This window comes from Tamandua tetradactyla, chromosome 18, assembly GCF_023851605.1.
Source record: "Tamandua tetradactyla isolate mTamTet1 chromosome 18, mTamTet1.pri, whole genome shotgun sequence".
In the NCBI taxonomy this organism is placed as follows: Eukaryota; Metazoa; Chordata; class Mammalia; order Pilosa; family Myrmecophagidae; genus Tamandua; species Tamandua tetradactyla.
Window position 1 is genome coordinate 31818408 of NC_135344.1, and position 20652 is coordinate 31839059.

The window sequence follows — 20652 nt, forward strand, 5'->3', positions numbered from 1 at the left end:
ATAACAAGTAAGATTTTTGAGCAGGTGAGCCCAAAACAAGAGAGGATATTATAAGTTTCATTTAATTCTCCACTGCTTGCTTGAATTCTTATTCTAGTGCCAGGTACTAAGAATACAAAGATGGAATATTCTGTATGAGCCCTTGGTCAAATTCCCTGTTGTATGCCTGAAACATCATCCATATTTACCATACTATTGATTAATTATTTTCCCCAATATTAGTAAACAAATGGGACTGGCACATTTTGATTGCTGACTTGTTTTACAATAAGTCATACCTTAATCTGAATGCATATTTCCCAAAAGGTAAATTTCACACATCGGCAACTAGCCTACTGTATGAAGCTTGCAAGCTTCATCTAAGAAATCTCTTTCCCGAATTGGTTACTTACTATATAACACTGTCACTAAAAAAGAGAGAGAGACCTGCCCAGTGAACCCAGCTTAGATGAGAAAGGAAGTCATGACTGGACCTTAAGCTCATCACTTCTGCCCCACAGACGGTAATAAAAAAGTTCACAGGCCTCTCTTCTTTAAACCTGATTAACAGGAAAAATCATCCGCGTGCCCAGCAATGTGCCCAGCAATCCAAAAGTTGGACAGAGGTGGGGTGGACTTCAGAAGAGTTTGGACTTGAGGTAAAATTTCATTTCACAATTTGACCCCACCTTCCCAGGGCCTCTTTGGCCCAGAGTACCTCATCTGAACTGAGGAAATCTAAATGGCCTTCATCTGGCCAAAAGTCCTGGCCAGGGTCCCACTGTAGGGGTCAGTTTTTTGAAGCCAGAATTAGGAATTAAGGTCAGTCCTCTTCTGGTACGAGAGTTGTGAGGGTGAAACTTGGGAGGCACAAACCAGCCTTGAAACTCACCACATGAGGACAGTGATGAGCTCATACAGCAAAAGCTAAGACCTCTGAGAATTGCAGGACAGAACTGCAGCAAAACACAAAAATTTCCTATCTTATTTGGGGAAAATATTATCAGACTTTTAGCAGGAAGAGAGATGATGTATATTAATATTAATGTTACTAACCTTGTTTGTTCTTGGGTTCAACATAAGCGGTCGGCCTTTCTCTTTCGTGTGCAAATGACGGCAGGCCGAAGAGCAAGGAGTGGCCACCACTCTTAGCCGGGACAGCATCTTTTCTTGGACCTGAGCAAAACAAAGCATATAAACCAATTATAAGAAATACATTTATAAGCTTATACTATAAAACTTGTATTTCCACATATAAATACCTTTTTCAACAGACATTTATGTCTCCATTGATTGTAAAGGTTATAAAAGAGTAACCAGGGAAATGAGGATGGTAAGAAAGAGGGAAAACACAATAGTGGGGGGCAGTAAGGTAAAGGCAGAGACGGCTCACTTTTCTTGACAATACTCCGGATCCCTGACTGCTGCTCTTTACTCGCCCCTACTCAGGCCACAACTTGATGCCAGGTACGCTGCTAAACATTTACACTATTTCTAACCCACAAGTGGGGCAGGATTTGTTCTTTCCCACTTGAAGGAGTAAGAAACTGAGGTTTAGAGAGGTCAAGAAACAAGGTAAACCAAGTAAATAGCAAAGCAAGGAAAGCAGTGTGAGAGTTTATCTTGAAGGTGGAAAAGTACGTAACATGAAAAGCCCAGATTATGCATTCAGAAGCTGTCTAGATTCTTCATCAAGAACAAGAATTTAAAAAATATATTTTTATTGACAAATCTTCACATGCATACAGTACACACATGGTATAAAATCAGTGGCTCACAATATTATCACATAGTTGTGTATTCATCACAATGATCAATTTTTAGAACCTCTGCATCATTCCAGAAAAAGAATTGACTAATGGAATTTCAATCTACCCAATTTAGTTTTCCCCTTAACCTTCTGATTATTTATTTTTTTATCCATATTTTTTTAATTCATCTATCCATATCCTGGATAAAAGGAGCATCAGACAAAAGGTTTTCACAATCACATAGTCATATTATAAAAATTGTATCTTCATAAAATCTAGACCAAGAATTTTAATGTACTATATTCAATGTCTAAATTTAATGCACTACCATTGTAAATCACTAAAATCCAAAGATCAAATGAGATAATCATTAATGTTCAGTCAAAATATAAGAGTTGACAATTCTTTCTATTTTCCTGGTTTCATCTTATTTGTAACCACACCATTAAATTAATGCATAATTTAATCTCATAAAAGATCAAAATCATATGATTTTCATTAATTATATCCCATCTAATTTAAGAAGAGGGGAACTCAGGAAGAATGACTTTGAGTTAGGAATGATAAATGATAAGGAATGAGGTTTTACCGTTTATCAACATGAACAGGTATTCTTCTCTAGCCTCAAACTTTTTCTTGTTCCAGACAGGCTATTAAGGACTAATGGAGGAAAATGCATAGATTTTTCTACTAACTAAAAAGTGGCATATATCTTTGAATTTGGCAGAATATGCTTTAATAGCCTTAACATATAATAGGAATCTTAATCTAATAAGAATACATTCAATGTTCAATAACTGTTGCTAATTAATCTCATCATTACATAACTATAACTGAATTTACTTTCAACATTAATAATAAAGATAAATCTTAATGTCCAAATTTGCTTTAAACCCCTGTTCTAGTATTTTTTTCCTTAGGAGTTTCAATGTTCAGCTGATCAACACTAAATTTGATAAAAGAGTTGAGACAATTATTAAAGGAACATTTATTATGAAAAAATAAAGATTGGGGAGGTGGGACTAAAAAATGGATAGTCATGTTCACTCACTTGGTTATATAATCAGTCCTTACTTTCAACCTTCCCATTATGGATTACTATAGCTGCTTTTTATATATTATCTTAATAAATTTTAAATACTGAGTAGGCTGCTGACTACTATGGAACAATATCTAAACTAAATAAAATTGGCAAGTTAAATAATGGGATTTTAGAAGGTCCATAAACATATATTTTCTTCTTAATGTCATACAATTTGAAAAAATAACAGTTTCCTTATTGAAGAGAAGCTGTATTGGCAGATGGGGCTCATATCTGTAGTTATCATGAGCTCTACAGTACTTCCCCAGTGCCTGGTGAACTACTGGGGTGAGAAGCCAGAAGAAGAGAATATACATACAATTCTTTTGCACATGTAACCGAAAAATCAGGATTTCAGGGATGATTTTGATTACTGAATCACTATGTAGCTATTCCTTTTTGCTTTCTGGTAGACAGAGGGAAATTCCTGAAATCTCTAAACTGTGATCCAACCACCTTGCTTTCTGGTAATGATTGTATAGCCCTTATTTTCTGCCTCTGTGATTGTAAAAACCTTGTGACTAACCTTCATTTGTACCCAGTTATTCAGTTTTTCAACTTTAGGGTCTCGTAGTCACTAAAGACAGCCCCTAATGTTTATTAATGAAGGGTGTTGGGTCAGCCCAGAACTAAACCACCCCAAGCCCAAAGTTATCTTCATGACCAAGGCTAGATCTAACCAAAGCGGGCCTGCTGGACATGCATAGTAGCTAGACTTCAACCTACGAGTCACCTAAAGCTCAATCCAACATTTTCTTTCATACATTCTGAGACAAAGCATGTAATTAATCTGCTGATGCTCAATAATCAGATCACCTCGAATCACATCATATAGGGCCACTGTGCTCATTATATTAAACGCCACCCATCTTTTCTCTAATAAAACAATCAGAATTACTGCAGCTCGGAGAGACAGATTTTAGGCCTGTTAGGCCACCTGCTCTTCTACTATGCGCCTAGTAATAAACTTTCTTTGAAACCTCAGGGTTTCAGGGGTTGGTTATTGAAAGCATCAGACAAAAGAAACCACAGCCTTTGTCGGTAACACACAGACTGGTTCAATCTCTTCTCCCAAACTCACTAATCAGGTAAGAAAAGTGGGGAGAGGGGCAAGAAGGTTTCCTCCATAAAGAAGCACAAAAAGCAACAAAATGAAGGTTTGAGTCTAAAAACTAAATGCAGCAAACCATTACTTCCATTCCCCTACTCCCTTACATGCCTCTATAAAAAAGAAAGTGAAAAGACAACCCAGAATAGGATGAAATATTTGCAAATCATACACTGATAAGGGACATGCATCCAGAATATTTTTAAACCTCTTGCAACCCAATAATAAAAAGACAAATACTCACTGTTAATGAATAAAAGATTTGAATAGACATTTCTTTAAAGATACACAAACGGTCAATAGGCATATGAAAAGATGTTCAACATCATCACTCATTAGGGTAATGCAATTGAAAACCACAAGAGGATACCGCTTCAAACTCATTAGGATGACTATCATCCAAAAGACAAAAAACAAAACAACAAAAAGCATACAAAAACAACTGTCGGAGAGGATTTGGAAAAACTGGAACCCTTATGCTTTTCTGGTGGCACTGCAAAGTGGTGCAGTTTTGTGAAAGAGTCTGATAATTCCTCAAAATGTTAGACATAGATTACCATATGATCTAGCAATTCTACTATTAGATATATGCCCAGAGAACTGAAAACCTATGTTCTCACAAAACCTTTAATGATAAAAATAAAGAGCAACATAGCTATAATAGCCAAAAGTAGAAACAATCATACAAACATTCATACAATTCAATGTTATTCAGTCATAAAATGGAATGAAGTATTGATACTTGCTACAACACAGATGAACCTTGAAAACACTACCCTATGTGAAAGAAGCCAGGAACAGAACACCACACAATGTATGCTTACATTTATTTAAAATGTCTAGAACAGACAAATCAATGGAGGCAGAAAGTAGATTGGTGGTTGCCTGTAGCTAGGGAAGAGGGAGAATTAAGACTAGCTGCTAATATGTACAGGGTTTCTTTTGAGGTGATGAAAGCATTCTGAAGTTACATAGTGGTCATGATCACACAACTTTAAATATACTACAAACCAATGAACTGTTCACTTTGAAATGGTATAATTTGTAGTATATGAATTCTATCTCAATAAAGCTGCTGTTTTAAAATTACAGAACAGTGTATTAACCCCAAATTACCACTTACCTTACACAATTATCAATTCATGGCCAATTCGGTTTCATCTTTGCCATTATCCACTCCACCAACACACAAGCACATACACACACACAGTTTAGAAGCCAATCTAAGATATTTCATCTCTAAATACATGTAGCAATAAAAGATAAGGAACTAAAAACAAACATAACCAGAACACCCTAATATAAATATCTAGTGCTCACATTTCCAGTTGTTTCATAAATGTCACATTAACAGCTTTTCCAAATTAGGATCAAATAAAGTCAGCAGACTGTGACTGACTGATAGTGTCTCAAGTCTTTTAAAAATCTATAGGTTCTTCCTCCATCTTTTTTTCAACTTTTTTCTTGCAATGAATTTAACTGAGGAAACCAAGTCCTCTGTTCTATATAGGACCCACAGTTTGGATCTGCCTGAATGTATCCCTGTGGTTCACCTTCACTCCTAAAGGATATCTTCCCTGGGTATAAATTTTTGTTGTCAGTCATTTACTTTGAGCACTATGGAGACACTGTTCCCTTATTTTATGACTCCTATTGTTTCTTTTGAGAAGCTGGGAGTAAAAATTTTTGCTCTTTTGAAGGTAGTATGACTTTTATTTTTCCTTGGCTGTTTTAATTCAATGGTATTTATGAAGCATCCTTATGCCTCATTCTATGACAGAATCTGAGGGGGTAATAAAGGCAATAATAATAGCAAAAGCAATATAAACAAACATCATCAAGAAAAACAGGACGTTTAAGATCTATCTCTGCTTTAGATATTCATGACTGCACTGTCAAACCAAGAACTGGTTGGTATCCAAAGGAAAAATGCACATGATACCTATCACTTCTTTCCCATCTCTAGGATAAACAGCAATAACAGATCATAACACTCTGTTCCACCGCAAACAGACAGCTCAAGAATCATTCTCAACAGGAGTTACTACCAGTAGTCTGGAATTGGCAGTTTGAAACTCATGCATTCTACTCCATCTCCAATGCTTGTTCTCACCCAAGTTCAACAGAAGTTCAGAATAGAGAGAAATGACCATATATGATGGTGCAGTTGATTAAAATAAAAAAAGCAATCTTAGCTGGGTCCTTAAAGACTGACTGCATTTGGGTAAGCTGAGAAAAAAGGGGAAGAAAAATAAAAAAGGCCTGGCAAGGCCTGTTAGTGGATAAATAAGTGTTACCTACATAGGGCAGATTCTTTAAAAAACTATATTACTTTCTGTTTTTAAACTTTAAATAACTTATTAAACAAGTTTTTGAGGCTACCACAGAGTTCTGCACATGAGTCACTGCACCACGGTAACCATCCAATGAGGCAACTGTCCACTATCCAGCCTGTCCACTTTGGCCAAGCCATGCACCCTGTGGTAGAAATGCTTCCCCAGGAAGAAGGGGCACCTTTTCCTAATCTACACAAAGGCACTTGGCTTCTTTAAAGAGATTTGGTTTCTTTTAAAGTTTTTGGTTTTTAGCGGTTTCACTATGATTTGCCTAGGGACACAGTTACCTATTTAGGATTTATAGAAATTCTTACATTTGTGGTTGAGTGTCTTTCATCATTTTGTGGACATTCCCAGTCATATTTTCCCCAAATATTGTTTCTGCCCCATTCTCGTGTCTTCTTGGAAGATGAATTATCCATGTATGTTAGACATCCTCACTGTTAACTCTGACACTCACTCTCTCTTCTGTATTTTCTGTCCATTTATCTCTCATTGCTTTTTTTGTGTATTTTTTTCTGACAATTTACCAGTTTTCTTATTTGTGCCAAATTGTAATTCTTTTTTCAAATCCATATGTACCCTAAAAAAATTACTTATTATCTTTCACAATTCTCAATCTTGTCTTTGACCTTCATGAACAGTATAAGCATAGTTATTTTAATGCCTAGTGTTGATAACCTATATCTGGAGCCCTCATTTGTCTTATTTAAATTGTCAGCTTTCTCTGATTTGTGTTGGCTTGTTTTTCTTGCCTGTCTGCGTATTTTTATTGTAAACCAGACAAATGTATTTGAGACATTGTTTTTAGAAATAATTTGAAGCCTAGAATGATGTAACTTATGTTCTTGCCTTTGCAATACTGGAGGAACTAGCAATTAGGGATTACCCTAATTCAATTTTAGTACTGAGGTAATTTGAAACTAGGCTATAGTCTCTGTGCAGATCAGGCTACCTCCAGTTCACCCTTACTCTTAAACTCTAACGCTTTGTGGACTAGTACTCCAAGGCTAGCAATCAAAATGCTGCTCAACCTCTTAAATGCTTCTCTTGAAATATGGAAATGCCTCCATAAGAGAAATTACCTAAATAATGGTCCTATCACTCTAAATATATCTTTTCCTGGAGTTTGATGTAGTAATTCTTTACTATCTAATTAGCTCTCTGATACTTCCAGGCAGAAAGTATTTTTAAATTTAAAGATTTTTTTTTTTAATTTGGCCAATTTTTCTAGTTGTTTTTCCTTCTATTCCATATTAATGACAGCCCTTTCCAACATGAAAAGGTTAGAATGGGCACAGACCAAATAGCCCTAAGGACTGGGAAAAAGATTAAAGGAGAAGGTGGAGTTAGAACAGATAGGATTTAACAAACGAGTATGACTGCTGAATCATTATAGTGTTACTCCTTTTAGTCTCCAGTGTCTCAGAGTAGTTTGAAGGAAAGACCTAATTTGTGGACCTGTAACTTATACCAAACTCTGAAATCTGTTGCAGTGTGCTTTGAAATTAATTGTTTCATTTATATGTTATTTTTCACAATTAAAAAAAAAAAGCCACAACTAAAAACTCATGTCTCATGGAGTTAAATCAGTCCCAAATATCTTATGGGTCTATAACTCTACGACACATATAAAGAAACGTGAGAGAAAGAGAGAGAGATTAACATTTACTGGTACAGACAATTCCATTTACCATTTGATTAAATAAATTTACGCCCCTGAGAGACCATGAGAAGAGAGAACCAAATCTCTCTTTGGAAGGATTTGGGTTTTATTTTTTATTCTCTTTATATTGTGGTAGAAAGTATGATTATAGTGTTGAAACATGTATATTTCATGTTTAAAAAAACTTTTGCTCAAAGTGAGCTTACTAGAAAATGGCACACTAGTCTCAAATGTGGTCTCTAAATATGACAAAAACAATTCTCCCAGAAAATCCGAAAGCAGGGATATGAACAGACATTTGCACACTGATATTCATAGTGATATTATTCACAATTGCCAAAAGATGGAAAGAATCCAAGAGTCCATCAACAGATGAATGGATAAACAAGTAAGAAGGAATTTATGTGATAGTATGGATGAACAGTGAGGACATAAAGCTGGAGTGAAAAAACCCAGACAGTAAGGGCAGATATTATATGGTTTCACTAATACGAACTAACTAGAACATGTGAACTCAGAGTCTTATAATGTAGAATATAGGGTACATACAGATACACTTTAAAATGTAGAATATAGGGTACAGAAGCTAGAGAAGGGGGAGCAGTTACATAATATGTACAGAATTGTTAACGAGGTTGAACTTAAATATTCAGGAATGGTCAGAGATAATGGTAGTTCTTTATTGGAATTATAAGCAATAGTGATGTATTGTAGGTGAATTTCAAAGTGGTTGCTTAAACTCATGTATGTAAATAAGTTCTTGCATGAACTACTACAAATGTAAAAACTTAATAATTGAGGGGTACATGGGAAAAGAAAGCTGTTGTAAACTATGGACTATAGCTAACAGTAATATTTTAATATACTTTCATCAATAATAACAAATTTGTTAAACCAATACTATAGGTCAACAATGGGATATAGGAGGATTTGAGTTTAATTTTTTATTCCTATTTCTGTTCTGGAGTAATGAAAATGCTCTAAAATCAATCATGGCAATGTATGCACAATTCTCTGATGATACTGTAAGGCAGTGATTGTATACTTTTCAGGATGACTTCTGTGGTGTGTGAATAATATCTCAATGAAAAAACAAAACAAAAAGCAATTCTCTATGATGACTGGTGCCATCAAGGGAGACACCATAAAATAACCAACATTTTCTGCAAAGAACTTAATGTCATGAAAGATGAAGATTTAAGAACTACTGCAGTTTAAAGACTCTAAAGAGATAATACCACTAAATGCAAAACTCGATCCTGGACTGGACTGTATTTTGGGGAGAAATGCTATGATATAGACTATGGGACAATTAACAAAATCAGAAATATGCTATGTGGTGGCTTACAGTTTTGTACCCAAAAATACATGTTCATAATCTATTCCTGAGGATGTAAAACCACTGTAAATAGGACTTTTTGATGAGGTTATTGATGCTTAAGGTATTACCTTATAGAAAAGGTCACAGGAGAAGCCACCAGAAGCAGCCAGATTCTGGAAGTCAACTGAACCCAGAAAAGAATGGAGACGACACCACTACATGCAGCTATGTGACAGAGAAGCTAGAGAATCCCATAGACTGTTAGTCACCCAGAAGATACAAACCAGAGGAAGAAGCAAGCCTTCGAGCCTCTGAAAGCATGAGACATTAAATCCTTATTGTTAATCCAACCCGATGGATGGTATTTGTTTTAGCAGCAAGGGAATTAATACTTTGAATTACATAAAAGTAGTTTTTGTTAAATTTTCTGAATTTGGTAACCGTGCTGTTTTATGTAAGAGATAGCTTTGTTCTTAGAAAATATACACTGAAACATTAAGGAGTAAAGGGACGTGATATACATAATTAACCTCAAACAGTTCTGAGAAAAATGTGTATATACAGATACAAATGTAGATTGAATGATAAAGCAATGAGGCAGGAAGTTAAATACATGATTCTCTGTACAACTCTTGCATCCCTTCTGTAAAATTATTTCAAAATAAATTTTTAGAAACAGAAATGGCATAAAGTATGCTAATAAATGCTAGAGTGGCAGTCCAGTTGGATAAGACATCAATGAATGAAAGGGCATTAAATTTAGGGCTGGAAGATATGACTTTCAACTATGTATCTACTGATGGCAACATGTTGCAAAAAAAAAACTGTTAGCCTCACTTTTCTATTCAAATTTCCTTACTAAGAAAGGAGTAGCCTTCTGAGGAGAAAAAACTCAAACCCACCCAAAAACAGTATAAGAATTTTAGGAACTACAACAATCCCCAACTGAGCCTAGTTTCGTTTATGAAGGGGGAACAGAAGCTTAGCTTGACCAACTAAAGAAAATCACAGAAGAAATGGGGTATCTTCAAAAACAAGATTTTAAAAATACACTTTGTATTGTCCAATAAGGTTAGATTTACCCAAAAGTTGCAAAGATAGTACAAAGGATTCAACATACTCCCAACCCAGTTTCAGTTTCCTTTAATGTTTAAGAAGAGACTTTGTAAATGTTGATGCCAACAGAAAGCTTTTAGAAAGAAAAAAGAAAGGCCCACCACACTTTGTTTCATCACTAGAAAGACAAACTGCTGGCTTTAAAGTGTCTCAAGACCATATTGTTTTATGGTAGTACAGCTAGGACTCAAAGCTGGGCTGGTGCTAAAAAGCAACAAGCTATCACCTTGTTTCCTTAAGGTCCTTAAATGTTTTTTACATTTTTATAAGGTTGTAAAAAAAAGAAATCCAAACAATATATGAGAGACGCATATGGCTCACAAAGCCTAAAATATTTACTATCTGGTCCTCTACAAAAACAGTTTGCTAACGACAGCTTTATAGGCTACAAATTTCTTTTAGTTCTATAGCTATTTCAATCCAGAAGCCAAGTAGGACTTCACATAAAGATTTTTAAAAGTATTGCTGAACACTTAACTCTATATCACTGCAACACTTGTTTGCAGGTTAAAGTTGTCTTTTGCCCCACCCTGTCCCCATCATAGCTCCTCCATCTACCAACTCTGCAATAAGGTTGATTTGTTGTCTTAAGACTATAAACATGAGGCTGATGGACTCACCAACACTCAAGAATTTTCCAGTATTAATGTGATGTGGTGGTAGAAGGCCTTCCACACTGCCAATGAATGGCTCACTCATATTAAATAGTAATGGATGCAATTAAGCTTTCAATAGCCAAAGCATGTAGGGAAATAAAATGGAAAGACTGAAAGATTTCCTGATCTCTGACAAAAAAAAAAAAAAAGGAAAGCACTATGTGTTAGTTAGATTCGGTTGTCAACTTGGCCAGGTGAGCGTACCTAGTCTTGTTGCTGCGGACATAAACCAATGGTACGTGAACCTCATCTGTTGCCAATTACATCTGCAGTCGGCTAGGAGGCGTGTCTGCTGCAATGAGTGATGTTTGACTTAATTGGCTGGTGCTTAAATGAGAGATCGCAATGTAGCACAGCTAAGCAGCTCGGCATTCCTCATCTCAGCACTTGCAGCTCACTCCAGGCCTTTGGAGATGCAGAAAGAAGTCACCCCCGGGAAAGTTGTTGGAACCCAGGGGCCTGGAGAGAAGACCAGCAGAGACCATCCTGTGCCTTCCACATAAGAAAGAACCTCATTGGAAAGTTAGCTGCCTTTCCTCTGAAGAACCAACAAAATAAATCCCCTTTTATTAAAAGCCAATCCATCTCTGGTGTGTTGCATTCCAGCAGCTAGCAAACTAGAACACACTATATGGGTGGCAACGCCAAGAGAGTAGAGATGGCTTTGTTCACATTCTCAAGGAAGAAACTAAAGAATTAATTAAGGGTCTTAAAGAAACTCTGACAATGAATGTATAAAGCAAGAACAGAAAGATGCCCACTAAGAAAAAAATGCCAGCAATATGAAATCTTCATACATTTGCTGAAGTGCTCAAAATGATTAAACACCTGAAATGTTCTATCAATAAAATGAAATTTCAAAATCATAGGTAGGAAGGATGCACGGATGGAAGGGTGCACGGGTGGTTCCGTGGTAGAATGCTTGTCTGCCATGCAAGAGACCTGGGTTCAATTCCTGGCCCATGCATCAAAAAACAAAACAAAATAAACAAACAAACACTCAAAATCACATGGAGGAGATTTCAAACTCCTGTAAGCAATATTTGAACTGCTTAAAAAACAGTAACAAGAAAAACAACCAGGAGATGAACCTATGCAAACAATTTTTCAAGTCAAACACAACAAATTATTTCCTGTCACTTAATCTCTGCTACTCAGTGCTACCCAACCATCTCCTGCAAAGACATCAAGCTTTAACAAATTAAAGTGCTTGAGGGGACCAGAAAGACAAATAACTGCAATTATATACAGCATTCATCTGAATTGTACAATCATTCATTATGCAGACGCTGTACCAGCATCCTCATCGTTTTTTAAATTGCTCCATTTCCACTGTCACAGTCATAACAGAGTCACAAAAATAACCAGGATAGAAAGTTAGATGTTCAGCTTTCTGCTTCCTTCTTAAACATTCACTTATGCTACCATCTCAATGTTCTTAATTCAAAGAACTGTAAAATTATACTTTATTTCTATAGCCTTTATTATTATTACTCTGTATATTTGTACTTACTATTGTATAGAATTGCATATTCTACTTAATGGATAAGTCAAGGGTAATTTTTACTATTCTTGATTTTCATGTTCTGACCACTGAATTGTTCCTAGGGAAAAAAAAGAAGTGTATGTACACGTCTGTCTGAAGTTGCAGATGATATGATTTTCTACCTAAAAAAATCAGAAATAATTAACTGAAAAAACTCTAGAATAAAAACATTTCAGTAAGGTGCTAGGTATAAAATCAATATATTTATGTATATTATTATCCCAGGGCTACTGTAACAAATTACCACAACCAGGTGGCTTAAAACAACAGAAATTTTCTCTTTCACAGTTTTGGAAGCCAGAAATCCCAAATCAACGCACTGGCACAGCTGGCTCCTTCTGGAGGCTCTGAGGAAGAATTTGTTCCATGCCTCTCTCCTAGCTAACATCTCATTGTTCTTAATTCAAAGAACTGTAAAATTATATTTTACTTCTATAGCCTTTATTATTATTACTCTGTATATTTGTACTTACTATTGTTTAGAATTGCATATTCTACTTAATGGATAAATCAAGGGTAATTTTTACTATGGCAATCCTTGGCATTCCTTGGCCTGTAGATACATCACTCCATTCTCTGCCTCTGTCTTCACATTGCCTTCTCCCCTCTGTCTTAAATCTCCCTCTGCCCTTCTTTTATGAAGGCACTTGTTAATGATTTAGAGTCAACTCTAAAACCAAGACAACCTCTCACGATCTTTAATTACATCTACAAAGACCGTTTTCCCAAATAAGTCAAATTCTAATTCACAGGTTCCAGGGGTTAGGGCTCAAATATATCTTTTGGAGAACCATTATTCAACCTACTAGACTATGTATCAATTATAAAGTAATATCCATGAGAGAATTAAAGAGTCAACTTACAATAGTAATACAAATAATAATATAAAATATTTCAGATTATTCCTAACAAGGACAGTAACAGACATAAAGAAACCCTATATTTGGATAGCTTATGCCTGTTTCAAATAAGTATATTCAGTATTGTAGAAATCTCTGGTTTACTCAAATTAATTGATAAATTTAATACTAATACAAATCCAAATCCAAGCAAAATCCCAACAGGAAGCTTTACAATGGCTTAGACTGCTTCTAAATACATTTGAAAGACTCAACTTTTAAGTACATTTGAAAGAATACATGTGAGAAAGTTCAAAAAATGTTTTAAAAAGTATAAGGAACAGAATTCCTCTTGCAGACCATAAAATCTAAATCTGAGATAGATTAAAGACGTCATTTTAATTTCCTTGGCTGTTTAAGCAATTACAATGCAATGGATTAGTTTAACAATGGGATTAACTGAGCTCACAGTTGTAAGCCTAGAAAAAAGTTCAAATCAAGGCATCATCAAGACAATGCTTTCTCCCCAAAGACTGGCATCCTGGGGCTGCCAGTGATCCTTGGTCCTGAGCTCCTCTGTCACATGGCAATGCACATGGCACCCTCTCTTGTTCTCTCCCCTTCTCTTCTGGGCTCCACTGACTCTCAGCCTCTGCTTCCATGACTCTCTCCACATGAATTTCATTCTGTTTATAAAGCGTGGACTTAAGTAACAGGATTAAGGCCTATTCTGATTGTGTTAGGCTACAACATAAGTAAAGTAACATCAGAAGTTTCTATTTACAACTGATTCACACCCACAGGAATGGATGAAGTAAAATAACATTTTTTTGTGGGCTCTGTAGCTCTAAACCACCAAAGACCTGCATGTTAAGAATCTATACATCAAAAAGGAATTTAGAAGAAAAATACATGAGAGGGTCTTTATAATCTTGGAGTAAGAGAGGCCTTTCCTAACTTATATAGCCAGTTTATGTGAACACCATAATTACATGGAATTTTTAATAGGACATGAAATCTTGGTGGTTTGTACAGGCTAGTCTGATACCCTGATATGTCCCAGAGTAATCTGAGCAGAGAATAAAAAAGTATTTGCAGAGTCCCTTTGGGGGACTAGGGAGAACAGAGAAAATATTAAACTTCCCCATCTGAGAAATTCCTGGTATTTTCACAAACAGTGGGGACAACCAATTCAATAGGCTGAACCCTCAATCTAGGGGTTTGCCCCTATCAAACTTATTCCTGCAAAGAAGCTAGGACTGCTTACTCTCAGAGAAACTCTTTTGTTGCTCAGATGTGGCCTCTCTCTCTCTAAACCAACTTAGCAGGTGAACTCACTGTCCCTCTTCCCCAGTAGGACATAACTCCCAGGGGTATAAACCTCCCTGGCAATGTGGGACAGGACTCCCGGGATGAGCCAGCACTCAGCATTATGGGATTGAGAAAGCCTTCTTGACCAAAAGGGGGAAAAGAGAAATGAAGTTTCAGTGACTGAGAGATTTCAAACAGAGTCAAGTGGTTATCCTGGAGGTTATCATTATGCATCATATAGATACCCCCTTTTAGTTTATGGTATATTAAAGTTGCTAGAGGGAAGTACCTGAAACTATTGAACTGTGTTCCAGTAGCTTTGAGACTTGAAGATGATTGTTAAACTATATAGCTTTTACAATGTGACAGTGTGATTGTGAAAACCTTGTGTCTGATGCTCCTTTTAGCCAGGATATAGACAAATGAGTAAAAAAAATAAGGAAAAACAAATAATGATGATACTGTAAGCCACTGATTGTATACTTTGGATGGACTGTATGCATGTGAAGATTTCTTAATAAAAATATCAAAAAACAAAAAGAGAGAGAGAGAGATGCCTTTACAAAAAAAGTAAAATTCAGATGCCATTTTAAAAAATTGACAGGTTTGACCATGATTTAAAATCTCTATAAATGAAAGACACCATAAACAGTTAATCAAATAAAAGGCCAAAAGAAAGCATTTCCTTCATGTTAGCTTAAACCCCCTATGAAGTAAACAACCCTTAGGAAACATTCCAACCCCCCATTCCACTCCCAGGAGGCCCTGTGCAAACTAAACACTGCCCTAGCTCATGCAGCAGTTCCATGATTGTCCATGCATCTGCCCTCTGGCAGCTGCATTCCTGCAATAGCTCCCCTTATTCAACCTCTGCTCTCTGGCAGTTATAGCCCCTTCAGCTACAATCTTGTAATAGCTCCCCACAGCCCCAGCAACTAGAAGCCTGCAATAACTCCCCACTTAGCCTGTCAATTTCTCGCTCCCAAGCTAGACAATGAAAATCCATCACCTCCTTTCCCTACCCCTGTCAACCATCCAGTATAAGCTGCACCCCTTCTCAGGGCTGTCACCATCTTAGGTTCAGTCTGCCTGCACACAACCTCACAATAAAGCTCCTTTGATTGAGTTCTGGTCCCTTTTACTCCTTCCTGGTAGAGAAACCTTTCATTTCACATGTAATAAAGTATTCTATCTAGAATAAATGAAGAGTCTTTACAAATTCATTAAAAAGACAACTCTCCTCCTCCCCTCAAAAAAAAAAAAAATCCAAGAAAAAAACAGTGAAAAAAAACAACAAAGAAATAAATACATGTAGACAATCTTAAAATGATTAACCTCCCTAGTGAGCATGGAAGCATAAATTAATTCATAAGGCAATTTCAATACTTTACCTAAATTCTCAAAGAAACTAATTATTCAATGTTGGTTAAGATGTAAAAAACAAGAACTCATACCACTGTTGACACTATAAATTGATACCCTTTTGGAGAGAAATTTGGCAAAATCCATAACTTTGTTCATAACTTTCACTCCAACAATTCTGATTCTAGGGTATCTATTCTAGAGAAATACTAATAAATGTGCACAAAGAAACTAGATGGACATTATTATGGACAAACATTATTTATAATAAAAAGCTTCAAACAATCTAAAATGTTCAGGAGGAAAGGTTAAATAAAGTATGCCCATATTATAGAACATCACATAGGAGACAGATTTAGGTGGGGAGATTAAATGATCTTCTCCTTCATACATAGCAATAAACTCTTTCCTTGTGAAACCACAGTGTTATAGATTGGCTATTATGCGTACCAGGAAGACAATCCCACTTCTGTTCAGTATCAATCTGGTAACTGTGCTGGTTTGAATCTGTGGTGTACCCCAGAAAAGCCATGTCATGTCCTTTAATGCTCATTCATTATGTACTGCTAGGTGGACACTTGATTAGATTATCTCCACAGAGCAGTGACTCCACCCATTCCAGGTAGGCCTTGATTAGTCAACTGTACTCCTTTAAAAGACGAAGCATTTTGGAGAGAGTCCCTTTTAGAAAGAGGAGGAAGCTATGAGAGTGAGGAAATAGTCACAAGAACTACCAGAGCCCATGCAGCCAGAGACGTTTAGAGATGAAGAAGGAAAATGTCCCAGGGAGAGCTTCATGAAACAAGAGCCTGGAGAGAAAGCTAGCAGATGTCACCATGTCCACCATGCGCTTTTCCAGTTGAGAGACCCTGAACATCACTGACCTTTCCTGAGTTAAAGTAACCACTTGTTGGTGCCTTAATTTGGACATTTTTATAGATTTGCTTTAATTGGAACATTTTCATGGCCTTAAGACTAGAAACTAGCAACTTAATCAATTCCCCCTTATAAAAACCATTCCATTTTCTGGTATACCGCATTCCGGCAGCTAGCAAGCTAGAATAGCAACACAGGTAGGAAAAGTCCCTAAGAAGTAAGGAGTCCAACTGCCTGAAGTCTGGAGCCCTGGCGGGACAGGTAAGCACTGAGCCTTTTGCAGCCGCTAGACTCTTTTGGTCTAGAGGATCAGCAGTTGGGTTTTCTTCTGCCCTGCCAATACACCAGCCCTCTTCCTTTGAAGAAAAAGTTTGAAAGGGATAAACTGTTTCCAGTTCCAGGTCTCCACATCTGACTGAGTAGGTTACCAAGATAAAAGTAGACTGGGAAGCAGATATAGGGGTTCAAGGCCTCTGGACCTGGGTTCAAGGCCTTGGGTCCTAGTTCCAGAGTGCTCCACCTTACTCTGATCTCTACAACTTTCTGTTTCCTGAGCACCATTCTGTATGGGGTTCAAGGCTCTGACCTGAGTTTGTCTGGTTGGCACACTCCTTAAAATTAAGTAATCCAACAATTAACTGGCATTTAATGGAATTAATAAGTGTTTATGCCTGTTTAATAATTGGCATTTTAATATAGTAAGTGTTTTAATGTCTGTTATATAGTGTTTTAGTGTCTATTTAATTATTATTGGTGTTTAACTTAAATATATAGTGTTAAGTGTCTGTTTAAATTGTTAGCTGGTGTGTTACTGCATTCGTATTGTTCAAGGGTTCCTAATTGGTTACTGTATTTGTTGGCAAGCTGCCAGAATGCAATATACCCAAACTAGAATGGCTTTTAAAAAGGGGAATTTATTAAGTTGCAAGTTTACAGTTCTAAACCAATAAAAATATCCAAACTAAGGCATCCAGGAAAAGATACCTTAATTCAAGAGCGGCCAATGGGTCAGACACATCTATGTCAGCTGGGAACTCACATGGCTGGCATCTGTTGGTCCCTTGCTCCAGGACTCTGTTGCTCTCAATCTCTGTTCCTTTGGGGGATTCCTCACTTTGTTTCTCCAGGGCTGGCTTTCATCTCTTGGCTTCTGTTGGCTCTCTCCAGGTTCTGGTTTGCTTAACACCTCATGGTGATGTCTGCTGGACTCCAAGCATCTCTAAACATCTGTGTCTCTGTTCTCTGAAGCAACTATTCTCTACGTGTCTACATCTGCGCTATCAGCTCTGAGGCTTTTGTGGTTTCTGAGGTTTCTTCAAAACGTTTCCCTTTTAAAGACTCTAGCAAATTAATCAAAACCTACCTGGAATGGGTAGAGTCATATTTATACCTAATCAAAGAGTCACACCCACAACTGGGTGCATCACAACTCTGTGGAGATAATTCAATCAAAAGATTCCATCCTACAGCACTGAATAAGGATTAAAAGAAACGGCTGCTCCCCCAAGATTGGATCAGGATTAAAACACAGCTTTTCTGGGGTACATAATATTTTTAAACCAACTCTGTTACTGATTATTGAAATTATTTAAAATGGGAAATTCTAATTCTAATAGCATTCTTGAACATATAGCCCTTAAGGTAGTATTTTGAAAAGTTGGAAAGATTTTAGTTACCAGTGTATAAAAGAAATAGTCTATTTCTCTAATACAGAAATATGTATTATGGCCTCAATATGATTTAGAAATATGTATTATGGCCTCAATATGATTTAGAATCTAGAAAAAAATGGCCTGAGAACGGTTCTATAGAAAAAAAACACTATTACAACTTTTGTAGAACAAATTCTACAAAAAAAACAAAATGGGATGTGATGATGTCATACACACATTGTCTCCCTCAAAAATTAATATTAATGAGAAAATACAAAATACTACCTGCAAATATTAGTGGAGAAAAGAAAAATAATCTTCAGGTCTAGAAGATTCTATCGAGCCTTTATTAACCCTTCTTTGTATAACTCTTTACAGAGATAAAAGAGCCTCACATATAAATAGCCTCCCTCTCCCATATCCTTCAGGGTATTCAATTTGGCCAGAGCTGATCTCCAAAATGACCAACTGAACTACTGGCAAAATTCCTACCCCTCTGGCAAGTGCTTATAGCAAAAGACACACAGAGAAGCCCAAGAAGATTTGTGTATAGGCATACACTGTTCTCCACATCAGATTTATATAACTAGGAAAATAAAAGCCCACTCAATAAAGACCCCCAAAATACAGAAAGCTGAATTACTTCAATATTAGCAACCTATAATACTCAAGCATACCAGAAAATAATAAAAAGTAGGGTTCACGTCCCACCTGTGTATGACATGACATACAGCAGTGCAAGTCTCCTGAGCAATGCGGAATAGGACTCCCAGGGACGAGCCTTCCCTGGCACAGTGGAATCAACTATGCCTCCTGATCAAAAGGGTGAAAAGAATTGTAACAAATAAGGAATCAGTGGCTGAGAGAGTTCAAATAGAGTCCAGAGGCTACTATGGATGCTATTTCTATACAAACTTCAGCTAGATATCACTACTTATCATACTTCGCCAAACCCCAACCAAAACCATTCCTGACAACCCTAAAGAATACTGTCATGGTCAGGTTCATGTGTCAACTTGGCCAAACGGTGGTACCTGTTTGCCTGGTTGGGCAAATGCTGGCCTGTCTGTTGCAAAGAGGACATTTCATAGAATTAAATCATGAGTACGTCAGCTGCATCCACAGCTGATTCCATTTGTTATCAGCCAAGGGGAGTGTTTCCTGCAATGAGTGGTGCTTAATCTGATCACTGAAAGCCTTTTAAGGAAGATTCAGAAGAGACAGGCTTTCTTCCTGCTTCGGCCAGTGAGCCTCTCCTGTGACGTTCGTCCAGACCCTCTATCAGAATCGTCAGCTTTACAGTCTGCCCTGTGGATTTTGGACTCTGTGTTCCCACAGTTACGTGAGATACTTTTATAAATTTTATATTTGCGAGTGTTTCCTACTGATTCTGTTTCTCTAGAGAACCCTAACTAATACAAATACCTAGGGCTTTATCTGAGATTCTATAAAGACTCCATTCACTATGATTACTTTCCAGAACCTACAACCTCCAGATGGGTTCCTAGGCCAGGTAAGTCCTAAAACCCAGATGGGCCACCCTGTCCAGAACATCAACCAGTTCCATCCCCCTATTCCATATTATCAATAGCCCTCTCAACATGAAAAAGTTAGAATGGACAAATACCCCTAAGATTTAGCCCAAATATCCCTAAGAATTGGAAGAAAGATCAAAGGAGAAGAGGAGTTATAACAGTCTAGATAGGATTTAACAAATTAATATGATTGCTGAACCACTATATTGGTATTTCTTTTAGTATCCAGTGTGTTAGAGCAGCTAGGAGTGAGGACCTAAAATTGTGGAATTGTGACCCATGCCTGGCTCTGAAGTCTGTTCTACAACTAATTTTTGTGCTGTGCTTTAAAATTTACTGCTTTTTTGTATATATGTTATTTTTCAGAAAAAGAAAATAAAAGCCAACTGTGATGATAAAAAAAATATTTATTCTTTCTAGCTCCTATATTCTAGAGCAGTTAGAAGGAAAAATCTGAGAGGATAGTATGGTAGCCCATGACAAACTCTGAGATCTGTCCTGTAACTCTCTGTTGAAG

General features: G+C 36.8%; 1 protein-coding gene across 2 annotated transcripts in view; it reads right to left on the reverse strand.

Moving 5' to 3' along the window:
- The window catches only part of ME2 (malic enzyme 2), a 120117-nt gene that overhangs the window by 67000 nt on the left and 32465 nt on the right, over window positions 1-20652 (reverse strand). For both annotated transcript variants that reach the window (XM_077135453.1, XM_077135452.1), the window contains exon 2: window positions 1036-1155. In XM_077135453.1, the coding sequence (XP_076991568.1) occupies window positions 1036-1143 (108 nt within the window). In that variant the 5' untranslated portion in view covers window positions 1144-1155. The remainder of the gene's footprint in view (window positions 1-1035; window positions 1156-20652) is intronic.